Source organism: Aquila chrysaetos, chromosome 3 (genome assembly GCF_900496995.4).
Source record: "Aquila chrysaetos chrysaetos chromosome 3, bAquChr1.4, whole genome shotgun sequence".
Taxonomy (NCBI): Eukaryota; Metazoa; Chordata; class Aves; order Accipitriformes; family Accipitridae; genus Aquila; species Aquila chrysaetos.
Genome location: NC_044006.1, coordinates 24114715 through 24127967, shown reverse-complemented (window position 1 = coordinate 24127967; position 13253 = coordinate 24114715). Strand labels below are relative to the sequence as shown.

At 38.8% G+C, this 13253-nt stretch overlaps 1 protein-coding gene across 4 annotated transcripts; it reads left to right on the top strand.

The window, feature by feature from the left end:
* The first annotated feature begins 1745 nt into the window (after positions 1-1745).
* On the top strand, positions 1746-13186 carry LZTFL1 (leucine zipper transcription factor like 1). Of its 4 annotated transcripts, none has more exons than XM_030010629.1 (10): positions 1746-1875; positions 3379-3503; positions 3980-4174; positions 4672-4732; positions 5585-5653; positions 7036-7101; positions 7238-7315; positions 10638-10796; positions 11281-11384; positions 12205-13186. In XM_030010629.1, exons 1-10 carry the CDS (start codon positions 1873-1875, stop codon positions 12221-12223), a joined length of 879 nt encoding a protein of 292 aa, XP_029866489.1. In that variant the 5' UTR covers positions 1746-1872; the 3' UTR covers positions 12224-13186. The 4 variants fall into 4 exon arrangements, with proteins under 4 accessions (XP_029866489.1, XP_029866487.1, XP_029866488.1 ...); XM_030010627.2 differs by having other exon boundaries at positions 10623-10796; XM_030010628.2 differs by lacking the exon at positions 1746-1875 and adding an exon at positions 1897-2180 and having other exon boundaries at positions 10623-10796.
* Positions 13187-13253: the final 67 nt, after the last annotated feature.

Here is a 13253-nt window from a genome sequence, read left to right as displayed (position 1 = left end):
TGCTATGAAAAAATATTGAAAAAAATTGTGTAAATAGATCATTACCTATGAATAAAGCCCATTAAAATCGATTTGTAAGGCCATGATATGACTAAGACTCTGATCCTTCCATCTTTTTTAAAATGCTTCACACTGCATAAACTCTTTGTACTTGAGTCCCAGCTGTTGCTGGGAAAATAACATTTATTTCATTGTTGTATCATCCATCTGTTTCTAAAGATAATTATCGCTGTGATTTCTGTTTGCTGCTTCAGTTTTGGTTGTTTGCCTTATGGAGCACAAGCAAAACTAAACTTAGGAGTGTCCAGGTTTCAGTTTTATTAAGCACTCACCATATTGTATGCATCTAACACTAGAACGTTATAAACAAGTTTATACTGTTTATAAACAATTTCAGGTTCTGTCATGTAAGGGCTATTAGTCCATATTTAAAAGCTATCAATCTTGTCCAACTCAAGAATTCACCATGGTTTCCCTAAGAAGAAACTCCAGCAGTTCCCCGGGGTACTGGGTCCAGTGCCAGGCTCCCCAGTACAAAAGAAGAGATGGACGTACTGGAGAGAGACCAGCAAAAGGCCACACAGATGGTGAAGGGCCCAGAGCATCTCTCCTATGAGGAAAGGCTGAGAGAGCTGGGACGGTTCAGCCTGGGGAAGAGAAGGCTCAGGGGGAATCTTACCAATTTTATATAAATACCTGAAGGGAGGGGGCACAGTGGACAGAGCCAGGGTCTTTCCAGTGGTGCCCAGTGCCAGGACCAGAGGTGATGGGCACAAACTGACACGCAAGAGGTTCCCCCTGAACACCAGGAAACAATTCTTCACTGTGAGGGTGACGAAGCGCTGGCCCGGGTTGCCCAGAGAGGCTATGGAGTATTCCTCCTCGGAGAAATTTAGATGTCTGGACACGGACCTGGGCCACCGGCTCCAGGTGGCCCTGCCTGAGCAGGGGGTTGGAGCCGATGAACCCCTGAGGTCCCTGCCAGCCTCAGCCATGCTGTCACCCTGCGATCCGAGCGTCCACCCTGTTACACCAGAGCAGCGTCGGAGCGTCAGGCTACCGAATGGGAGGTATTGGGTGTCACAGGGTTACGGCAGTGGTATGAACCAGGACAGATCAGATTTGCAACACCTCGTGCGATAACACCGAATGCAAAGATCTCAGTGCACAACGGAGCTCCTAAACGAAACTGCTTTACCAATTACAAAGCTCATCAAGGCACACCCACTTCGCTTTTATTATGATTTTAAGGGGTTCCCATTCACTTTGCTCACCTCCGTCCAACTGCCAGGTGTTCCCTCCCCAGGAGACTCCCTCCCTCTTTCATATCTTAACAGTGAGAGAAGCAAAGAATCCCAAAAGCTGAACAACTCTTTTATTTCCTGATGGCATCAAGAAAAGAAAAACAACCGACCAACCCCAAACCCCCAAATGTTGCAAAAAGCCCTTCGCACAGCCCTTCCCCCCTGCTTGCTCCCGCCTCCGCCCGCCCCCGTTTCCATCGGGAAGGAGGGCACCCGCAGCTCCACCGACGGACCCCCACCACCCACCCGGGCCTGACAGGGCGCCGCGCAGTTGGGGGGGGGGTAGGTGCGCATGCGCAGGCGGTGACAGGGGGGAGACAGGGTCCGGCCCGAGCGCGAGCCCCCGGCGGGCAACGGCGGTTGCCCCGGGAAACGGGCGCCGCCGCCCGCCGAGAGGGCGGGGCGCTGGGAAGGCGGCTGCGCAACCCCCTGGGGAGGGGAGGGGGCGGGCGGTGCGAGTGACGTGCGCCAGCCGCCGCCAATAGGAGCGCAGCGAGGGTACTCGCGAGGCTGCGTTCTCTATGGCAACCGTCAGCCCCGCTGCCTGAGCGCCGGCGGAGCGGCCGCCATGGTGAGTAGCAGAGCCGCCGGCCCTCAGTTCTCCCGGGTGGGGGACGGCGTCGCCGTCTGGCCGACCTTGTTCCCCGCCGCAGCCGTGAGGAGGCTCTCCGCCTCGGCCGGCCGTCGCCGTGCGCCGGGGCAGGGCCCCGGCAGGGAGGCGGCCCGGTCAAGTCCCACCGGGGAGAGGCGGCCCATCGTCCGGGGCGGGGGGGCGGGTAGGTCTGCTGCCTGTGGAGACCAGTGGGGCTGGGGTTTTGTGCGGGATCCAGTGCCCCGGTTGCTGAAGGGCGTCTCGGCGCGGCGGGCCTAGAGATGGCGAGTGGCTTTGGCCTGCGTTGATATGTTTATTTACTGGTTTAATTTCTTTCGAGGCTGTTTTCTAGATTGTGAGGTTTCAGCACTGTCTGCCTTTCTGTCTGTAATGAATAGAAACTTTTCACCTAAAGAAAACCCAGCAACAGCAAAGAGAACATTAATGGAGCTTTTCCTATCATCTCTCATTTGTAAGATGTGGGACTTTGTGGGAGACGTGGGACTCGCAACCATGTTGTTTTATTTACTGCTGTCGCTGTTTCCTACGCTGCCTTTACTTTCCAGGCAGTTGGGGTCTGCGCTCACATTTTCAGCATTGTTCATCCAGCTATCGCAGTATTGCATTTTGACTGGAGCTACCCTGCGCAGTTGGATTAATAAGGACTGGGTGATCAGATTAAGTGTTTGTCTGAATTGCTACGTTGCTGTCTCCAACACCAGCAATACTAAGTACATTGGAGTAAACAAAATGGACTTCACCTGTGGTTGCAGCAACTCATCGGGGACTGTGATGATAAACTCCCATTTGTGCCCTGTCGTGCCTCCTTGTGGCTTGTGCTACCTGCAAGGGCAAGATTTATTCTAACATAATTGGCCATGCCAATACTCCTCCTTTTCAGATAGAGGCATGCATAGAAGGGCTAGTTAGCCAGATTTAAAAACGATTCCTTCTTAATTTGCCCTGGGAATATTTGTTTCTGGGCAATAGGCTGTTGAGAAACAAATTCAGATTATCACTTGAGATTATATAAGAAGTCTCAAGATTTTACATATAGAATAGCAAAGAAACATAACATACTTTCCTGTGTATTTTTGTTAGCACATCTATAAAAGATACATCATTCGGCTACTTTGTACACATGTACGCCTAATACAAATTTACTCAAGAGCTTCCTCTCCCCTACAGTCCTTCTGGTTCTGATCCTCTGATTGTCTCTGATTTTGTGTGACTTTTCCAAGGGTACTGGTCACTTGAGGACTTGCTTCCAAGCACTGGTGCTTTTAGAGGCGGTGCACTTATGTGAGGTACATAGGGATTACATGTATGAAAGTATGGTTGTTTTTTAACATACTAGTTAACATGATGACACTATGAAAGCAAGCACAGAAACTAGTTGGAAGGCAAGTCTTCATGAGGCTTGTGCTCCTTTTTACTTGCTTCAGTGTGCATTTGTCTTTGTGCTTATATCCTTATCGGCAGGCAGAGCTAGGCCTTAATGAGCACCACCAGAATGAAGTGATCAACTACATGCGCTTTGCTCGTTTTAAGCGTGGCCTGTGTCTCAAAACAGTGGATTCTTGTTTTCAGGACCTTAAGGACAGCAGGTACCGTGGGGGGCAGTTCTGAGCAAGAATAAAGCAAAATATGCTAGCAACAATTGCAGGTTTAAATGCTTTATGGGGCGACTTTTCTTTGTTTACATTTGTATATTCTTAGTGAGGAAGAAAGACCCAATAATTTTTGGAATGGTACAAGTCAAGTCCTTGTAAAACTAAGTTGTTCAAATTCTTAGGAATTAACATAGATATTGACAGCATGACATTTACTTTATATTTTGCTTCTGATGTCTAAATTTGATGCAAGACTGTAGCTGAAGTAATATTTGTGATTGTAATGTTTCCAAGAGAAAATTTAAATACAATAACCAATTAGTAGCGCTATGGTTATCTAATAACTACTGACAGTGAATGATTTCAGAAGGACATGGCGTTATATAAGTGATACCTGTGTAGCGAAGTCTCTTAACAATCCAAAATTGTTACCTTTATGTTACATGACACATCTTGACTGCTCTGTTTAGACTTGTTGAGGAAACCTTCACAGTCGATGAGGTGATAGACATGCTGGATGGACTGCGGACTGTTGTACACAGTGAAGTGGAGTCAGAGCTCATAAATACAACTTACACCAATGTTTTACTTCTGCGGCAGCTCTTTTCGCAGGCTGAGAAATGGTACCTTAAGTTACAGACAGACGTCTCTGAATTGGAGAATCGGTAACATATACTGGGATATACAGAATGTCTTTCAATAATAAGAAAACTTCGAAGTGTTGAATATTTGCATTCTTTTCCTAACCATAGAAACCTATTCTTTTACTATTGTATTGATGATAGGTTAGTTTCAAGTCTTCCATCTATAAAGTAGCAAGATACGCAATAATTTCAAATTTGTCTGGAAGATGTTTTTATTGGTAATATTCTTACTTTAATTAATCAGTTAAGAGCAGGTGACAGGATTTGACTAAAAAGCCTTTGTTGTCTGAGTAGATTATATTTTAATCAAGGATGCTAAATCTTGACAGTTCTAATGCATATACCATACCATTGCATGACATGATCTGTTGCATTTATTATATTTGCATAGAACTTCATTCTGTACTTCTAACAAGAATCTTGCATGCGATAATGAGCATAGCATCAGCCTGGTAAAGTGTGTTTCATAGCATAGCTCTTTTAGTAAATAAATGCCTCCCTTTATTTTTCTTTTCAAGAGAATTGTTGGAACAGGTTGCTGAGTTTGAAAAGTCAGAATTTACATCTTCGAACAAGAAGGTAGAGTTTTATTTTAATCAAATCATAATCAAATGTCATCTGGAGTCATGACAGATGTTTAAAATACTTAGTACTGACTCTTTGTGTTTAAGAGAGAAAACCAAAACAAACCCCCCACCCTTTTTTCAAAACGATCTTTGAAAGTCTTCAAAAAGGAGCATTTTGCAGTTTGGCACCAAGGCTCACACTGAATTGCCTTGGCTGTTTCCAGATTGCAGATTCTGCACATCCAGGGCATGTCTCATAATGCTCATCCCAAAGTCAGCCAGACCAGGGATGTGTTGGAGCGTCTGCTCCCAAGTTCCCTTCATCCTGGAAACTGGGATAAGACTGGGACGTTTGCTGTCCCAACATGGAGTCAACAGCTGAGAAGATTCCACAATGCAGATGTCACTCTAGCTTATCTTGTATGATTATGGTTGCACCTTATTTGGTTTGTAGTGTAAAGGTATATTTAGTTAATATATATTATATTTGAATACTTAAAATAAGAAAATTATTTGGAGCTGTGTAAATAGTTTTTACTTTTACAATCACTCAAATATTTTTTTTCTGTTTTCCTTGCTCCTTTGTCTTTGGTTGCCGTAGCATTGGTAGTCTTTTGTAAATTCAAGTTTGCAATCCTTTTATGTCTCTCTGCAGTATTTTTGTTTAACTTTAGCTGAAAGTGAAGTATATAACTTAGGAGCCGAGGTACCAGTAAAAAATTAACTTGAAATACAAGGTCATTCATTTGCTTTACAAAAGGAAGCTGAATTGACTGTCAGTAGTTATCTTGCAGACTAAAGGAATACTTTTCTTCCTCCTAGAAATGTGTATAATTTAATTTTTTAACCTTTATTATTTCTTTAGCCCAGTGCAGATCTCATTAAACCAAAACTGGCTCCATTAAATGAAGGTGGGTCAGAGCTGCTAAACAAGGTGAGAACTTGTCTGTTCATGCGGTTGTGGTCAATGACCATTCTGCTTATTCAACTGAACTGGATAGCTGTACAGTAATATTTGTATACTGCCTGTCACTATATAGACGTCAAGGTAATATACCCCAGAATGTAAAGGAAAATGCGAATAAATTAATAAATATTGTAAAGCAGCTTAAATTGTGCGGTTATCATCTCTAACATGTATTGCAATATTGACCTTTCTTTTGCAAAGACATTTTGACCTTTGTAATTATTTATTTTTCCATTTAATGAAGTACATTAGTAGAAACCAGTATTCAGGTTGTTCCGTGCAGCTGGCTGGCTTTCCAACAAGGAAGTAAATTAAAATATGTAGCTGGCTGAAATGATTAGGTTATCAAACATTTTCTGTATCACTCGAAGTCAATCTTATTACATTCAGGTTTTTTCTTTTGTTAGTTGGTTGAATTCCTCCTAAAGAAACAGACACTTAAAGAATTTGGGATTTACTAGTTCTGAAAACGTCTGACTTGCCACTTGCTAGAGATTTTCAGAATTACAAAACACATTCCAGTATTTAATGTCATTGATAGTTTTTATTAGGTATTGAACTCATTTAGTTCAACTGAACTTTTTTAAAATGCCACACTTCTTACAATAGGCTTTTAAGTTAGGAGCAGTCAAGATATTTAGCGAGGAGTTGCGTTTTCTGTCTTCTAGCCTGCATTACTAAAATGATCTGTCAAGTATAGTGTCTGAATCAAACTGTTGTTAGTCATTAAGATAATTAAAGCATTCAAGAATTCAGACTTGTGTTTTACTTAGATCAATGTAGTTCTTTCTCAAAAATAATTTCAAAATCTGTTTCATAACAGTTTTTGTTGAATATGTGCATCTGATGTCTTTTTTTTTTTTTTTTTTCCCCAAAAAAAATAATTCAAAGTTTATATGGTGAATTTACTCTGACTGATAAAACATGGTTATTTCCTGTGACACAGAACATGATATGCAGTAACCTGGTATTTGTCCCTTTTAAACAGGAACTAAGAATCAATTCTTACTTGCCTGTTGATTGAAAATACAAATGATGAGCAGTGATGAGATTTGCATTTTTGAACACGCAATTTTCTTTATTGTGAATCTTGATACTAACAAGATGCTGAGCTCACTAATCTTAATTCAGTAAAGCATGTGCCAAATTTAAGTGAAGTAATTTCTGATGACTGAGGCAGAAAACACAATAAATAAATGGATTACTGATTTCTTATGAAGGCCATTTTTATAAGCATTTAGAAGCTTGTTTGCTTTCCTAAGCTATGAAGCATATTTTCTTACCTGCAGTATTTGGAAAATTCAAAATAGCACAAGTGTTCACAAACTTTTTCTCATTCATTAACCCAGACAGTTGCTTGTCTCCAAGAAGAAAATGAAAAATTGAAGACCAGACTCAAGACCATAGAAACACAGGTAAATTCCCTGTAAGATTGGATAATTAATGCTGTTTACATATTACAAAGTATCTAAATAAGAATCCCATGGTTATTATTCTTGTGTTTTCAACTAAAATGTGTTTCTGAGGTTTTACATTTTCAATGTATTGCAGGCTACAGCTGCACTAGATGAGAAGTCCAAGCTAGAGAAGTCACTGAAGGATTTACAGATGATCCAAGGAGATCAAAAGGTAAATATAATTAGGATTTCCCCCACCGCCCCCCCTGTTTAACACAACTGTTGCCTGTACATCTACAAAGTTGGTCTGTACAGTGTGTTTCTTTTCTGGAAATACAAAAGTTCAAGTTAGTATTGTCATGTTCCTGCTGACATTCTCTTCCTGCTGCTCTGTCAGTCAGCAGATAATCCAGAATGTTAGCTGATGTTATGGTATGTATTTTGTGTCACACAGACCGTGGTAAATTATTATCGGAAAGTATTACTCCAGGTACTATTGGGAAGTAGTGTTCCAGAGTTCATATTCTCAGGGGTGATATTTGTATTAACAGATACAGATTTGTTTCTGTTTGTTTCTTCCCATTTACTAATGAAAGAATGATATCTAACCTGGGTTTTGTAGCAACAATAAAACGCTAATTATTTCAAGCATTTGTCACATTTGATATTGACGTGAACAAGCCAGACTTGATGCTTCTCACTTCAGACTTTAAATACCTAAATACTTACATCTAACTGTCCAGTGTCCTATACTCTTAAACGTCAATTGAAGTTTTGCTACAAATGTCAATGATAATGGGTCAGATGGCAAATGTTTGATTTTATGTCGTTCTACCCATATCAGCATACTGTCAAAAATGGTTCACCGTTTATTTTTACTACTTAAGGTTCTTAATCTTTTTTGTAAATGAGGATTCAAACGTGAGTTGCTACTGCAGAAAAAAACCATAAGAAGCTAGAAGTCATGCAGGTTGATACAGATAAGTCTGTTCAGGTCACCTTAGTATTATTTTAAGTTTGTACCTTTATTTTGTCAATAATTAGAATTCTCTAAAGTTTGTTCATGTGTGATTGTTTCTTAAATTTAAAATATTTCAGTTCAAACTTTTAACAAAATTAGAACACTTTAATCCCATTATTTTGAGAAACTGACTTTTTAAAATTCCTGCAGCATTTACAGATTTGGAAGTGAAGTTCAATGTCATAAAACATTTTCACTTTAATTTTCCTGTTTTAATCCTGATTTCTTTTTATTTTGCTTTCTAATTGGTTTATGGTATGTACTTGGCTTGCTTAATATGTTATAATTTTATCTAGTAACTTTCAAAATCTATATTCAATAATATTACTTAATAGGGAACTTGATTTATCAGTCATGGCAAATATTTTCTTTATCTGTTTTGTTAAGCCTTGAATTATTAAGGGTTTAAAATATTAAAGGGGTTTATTAAATCCTGGATAATAGTGTTTGTAGCTTTAAAAGATTGGAAACAAATCTCATCCTACTTTTCTGGTTAAACATGAATTGGCCTCAATGTCAGGGCTGCTGAGTATCTTCAGCTTTCATGTCCTAATTTGCTCTCTATAATCTGTCACTTTCTTCTCCAGCTCTTACATTTTCTATTTACAGGGTATATATGTTGTTGAAACTAACTAGTAGATATAGTGCTGAAATGTGCTACTTTATTTAATCAATTAAAGTGTTAGTTGTTTGGAGAAAATGCTGAATTTTATCTGGTTTCACTCTGTATTTTTATAGGATGGGTGTCAATAAAATCATATGAACCCAGCTGCTCATTAAGGCAGTAGTTTTCAAACTCTTTGGACACACAAATGACTGCCAAACTACAATGGCTCTTAAGGACTAACTCTTGGCTCAGCAGATTTCTACCTTTTTTCTTTCCTTGGCTTTTTTTTTTTTTTTTAATAGTTAATATGGTTCCACACACCAAGTGTGAACCACGGTTTGGGAGTAACTGCTCTTTTGGATCAGTTTAACTTGAGGATTTCTAATTTTTACATAATTTACTTACATCACAGTTGAGAAAAATTATCACTGTCTATTCCGATCTGAAACGTTACACGATGTAGTGCTTTTCGTCATTGCAGCCTTGGACTCTGTCTCAAAATTCAAAATAAACTTTTCTTCTGTACAGGTACTATTATCAGGTGGTTTCCTATGCTCAAATCTTACCTTCCTGTTCTGGTTTCGGTTGGGATAGAGTTAATTTTTTTCCTAGTAGCTGGTACAGTGTGTTTTGGATTTAGTGTGAGAACAATGTTGATGTTTTAGTTGTTGCTAAGGTGCACTTAACCCAAGTTAAGGATTTTTCAGTTTCCCATGCTCTGCCAGCGAGCAGGTACACAAGAAGTTGGGAGGGAGCATGGCCAGGACAGCTGACCCGAACTAGCAAAAGGGATATTCCATACCATAGAACATCATGCCCAGTATATAAACTGGAGGGAGTTGACTGGGAGGGGCAGATCGCTGCTTGGGCATTGGTCAGCGGGTGGTGAGCAATTGCATTGTGCATCACTTGTCTTTTCTTGGGTTGTGTTTCACTCTCTTTATGTTACCTTCCTTTTCATTACTATTATTGTATATTTTTGTTATTATTGTTGTTGTTATATTTTATTTTATTTTAGTTATTAAACTGTTCTTATCTCAACCCACGGGTTTTACTTTTTTTCCAATTTTCCTCCCCATCCCACTGGGAGCGGGGAAGAGTGAGTGAGCGGCTGCATGGTACTTAGTTGCTGGCTGGGGTTAAACCACGAGACCTCCACATGGAAAAAAGAGCAGAACTTCCTCAGTTTTAGATTTTTGTTCTTTTTAAGGTGCTGCTCGTTTGGCCTCAACCTGAGTCATTATACTTTTGAGAGTTTGAAGCTGAGCTTTTAAACCTGAGAGGGTTTTTTTTTTAAATGGAAATCCGTAGAACAGTTACATGAATAAAATGTTTTGTGACCCAGAACTGATGGCCAGAAGAGTTTGGGTTGTTTCTTCTCACAAGGAAGCAGGAAAGTTGCTTCACAAGCCACTGTGGAGGCTCTTTCTATAATGTATCTGAGAACAGTGCAGTATCGGTACCTGATTGATAATGAGCCTTAACACTTTCATCCTTTCCTACCTGTATTACACTAATGGCTTTTGAAATGCCTGTGATCCTTTACCTGCTTTAAAAAGACATTCTAGCGTAGACATTCAGATCTTAAACTGTAATTTACTATTTCAGTATGCTAAGTAACTCCTCCTGATACGCTTCATCCTGTGGCTTCACCTAATTCCTAAAGAGGTGAAGTACAAGAACTTGAAATCTCAACTTGGCAGAGAAGACATTCCAGCCATCTTTAAAATGCATTTATTAACAAATTTTTAAAGTTATAAATTAGTTAGTGCTGTAACTAGTTTTTTTTAGTAGGAATAATGTGAACATAATTATTAAAAATTAAGATGTACCAACTTTATGTGGAATTTTGCACTTTTAAATATTTCTTCTCTTGCATTTGACATATTTAAAATATTTTTTCTATTGAAGACTAATGCAAACCAGGATATCACTGAACTGGAGAATAAGGTGGCAGCTTTGAAATGCCAGTTTGAGAAGACTTTGAATGACTCTACTGCAAACCAAAAATTCTTGGAAGAGAACTTGGTGACAACAAAACATGACTTGCTTAAGCTTCAGGATCAGCTATCCACAGCTGAAAAGGTTAGCATTTTATTGTAATGTAAAGATGAGATCCTTACTCACATTTTAACCGATTAGTAATTTAACAAGCATACACTACAGCATGCAGACTTTACTGGGTCACACTTGTGCCTGTGTATTTTTGTTATTTCAGTGGAAAGACACGCATTATATGTAAAATAGCAAAACCACAACTAACTGCATGATTACAACGAGATGAATACTTAAAAATTGCCTATTTGTCTCCACAGAAATTGTTCAATGAAAAGTGTATTCCCAGTCTTCAGAAGACTTTTAGCCTGATTTCATTAGAAAATAAAGTTTGTGTTTCTCCGCCTCTCCCAGTAATCTTATTTGAATCTACTAGCAGACTTCTAAATTTGAATAATATAGAGAAGCTATTATTCTGAAACTTGAGGAGGAAAAGCAAGTAATCTTTTTTAAAAAGCATATTAGGCTGGTTTTCATAATAGGTAAATAGTATGTTGATGTTGTTATTATGTAGGAATTGGAGAAGAAATTTCAGCAAACATCTGCCTATCGCAACATGAAAGAGATTCTCACTAAGAAGAATGAACAGATAAAGGATCTACGTAAAAAGCTTTCCAAGTAAGTGGTGCTGTTCTGTCTCTCCAAACAGGATCCTTCTTCTGGATCCATGTTCTGCTCCCATTTTGTTTTTAAAATGTGAAGCTGTTTCTAAAACAGACTATAATTTTTCCCTTAAAAATAATTTCTATTAGGCTGTTCCTGATTTTTGACAAGCCAATCCTTTTAATGGATGCTAGGTGGATAGGATGGATATGTGCAACAGCAGCTACCGTGTAGCAAGTAATGAGAGAATTTCGTATGGAGAGGATACAAAATATTCATGGATATTGTAGATAAGCCCCCAGGTGCTACACACAGAGATACAGATGGGAGATGTACCAGATGCTTTGGGATTATCTTATTTCTTCCACACTTGTTTATGGGAATGACAAGTCCACAATATATAAACAGGGTATTGAGTAAAGAAAGATGCACCTTGGCCATTATATTGCGTAGAAGACTATCATTCTGCAAATATCAAGTGAGCTTTGGCAACATGGATGCCTTAGACCTATGCTGTAGGAGGACAGAGGTGGAACTTGAAACTTCTGTTTAAATTTCTGCCTGTGTCTTGGGATTTGTGGATGGGTTCCTGGTCATTCCTTCATTCTACTATTTGATAAACTGGCCAATTTTAAAAGGAGAAAATAGTCTAAAAAGTATATACATTTATCTGTGTCCAAAGTCATACAGTGAACCTTGACAGGAATGCATCACTAGTGGGAGTAATTTATTACTTGGGTTTCATATTTTCTTTAGAGACAAAATGTCTCTTTGGTATTTTCTACTCTGTTTTAATGATTTGTTTTATTTTGTTTTGTTTTTTGTTAATCCTCAGGTATGAGCCAGAGGACTAAAATACCAAAAACATCTGATCTATCAGAAGCTGCCATAGAAAGAAAATGTAGACTGGTATTATTTTTCAGTAATTTTTGTTTTGAATGGTATATTTTTTGCTTCTAGTGCTTAAAATAACTTTTTATTAATACTAATAACACACTGAAACTCCTACCTTACTTCATTGTAAACCTACAATTTATAGGTATTAGTTTCCGTAGTCATGTTCTTAATTGTTAATCATCGACATTCCTTGAAAAATAGCAAACAGGAGTTTACTGAAGAACTGAGGTCATTCTCTACAATGAAAGGAGTTTATTTTTGTTAAGAAAAGAAAAAAAAGAAAAAAAAAAGCATTAAGGTTTTTTGATGTCTCTGAGGTGGAAACTCCAGTTGTTATTTTGCATAGTTAATGTAGCCATGAAGTGGCATTATGTGTGGAAATTCCATCAGTGGAAGTAATAAGTAGGAGGAAAAAAATGAAACATGCTGATTCTGTAATGTTATTTCACACTGGACATGTCACACCTCACCAAAATGTTGTTGTTAATGTTTTGCTAGAGGATGTTCATTAGATAGTGAGGTAAATATTCTTTATAGCGGAAGCGCTGGATCCTTTCAAATAAAGCCACTAACTGAAGTTATGCTTTTTCACTTGAATTTATTTGAAACAAATTTGAACATCAGAAGGCAGATTCTGATTTTGCCAGTATTCTTAACAGTAAGATGATAATCTGAAAATGCATAGGGAAGTTCCTAATGGAGCATCTTTCTTGGGAAATAAGTTATTTTGGATGTTTTCATCTCCTTTCTTAATGTAACCTCACCAGAAAATGGCTTACTTCTTTCAAGTGTTTTACTTGTAATCCTCTGCCTTGCTTTTATCTGGCAGCCTCTTAATAGTGCATTCTACTTGTTCATCTGTCCCTGTTCATATGTATGTTGTATTTTACTCCAAATAAAACCATAATGTTTTTCAAACATTTAATCCTTAAGGAGCTGGGTTTTTTTGTAAGACTGTTTTGTATAGCTCTTTTTTTAAATATCTGT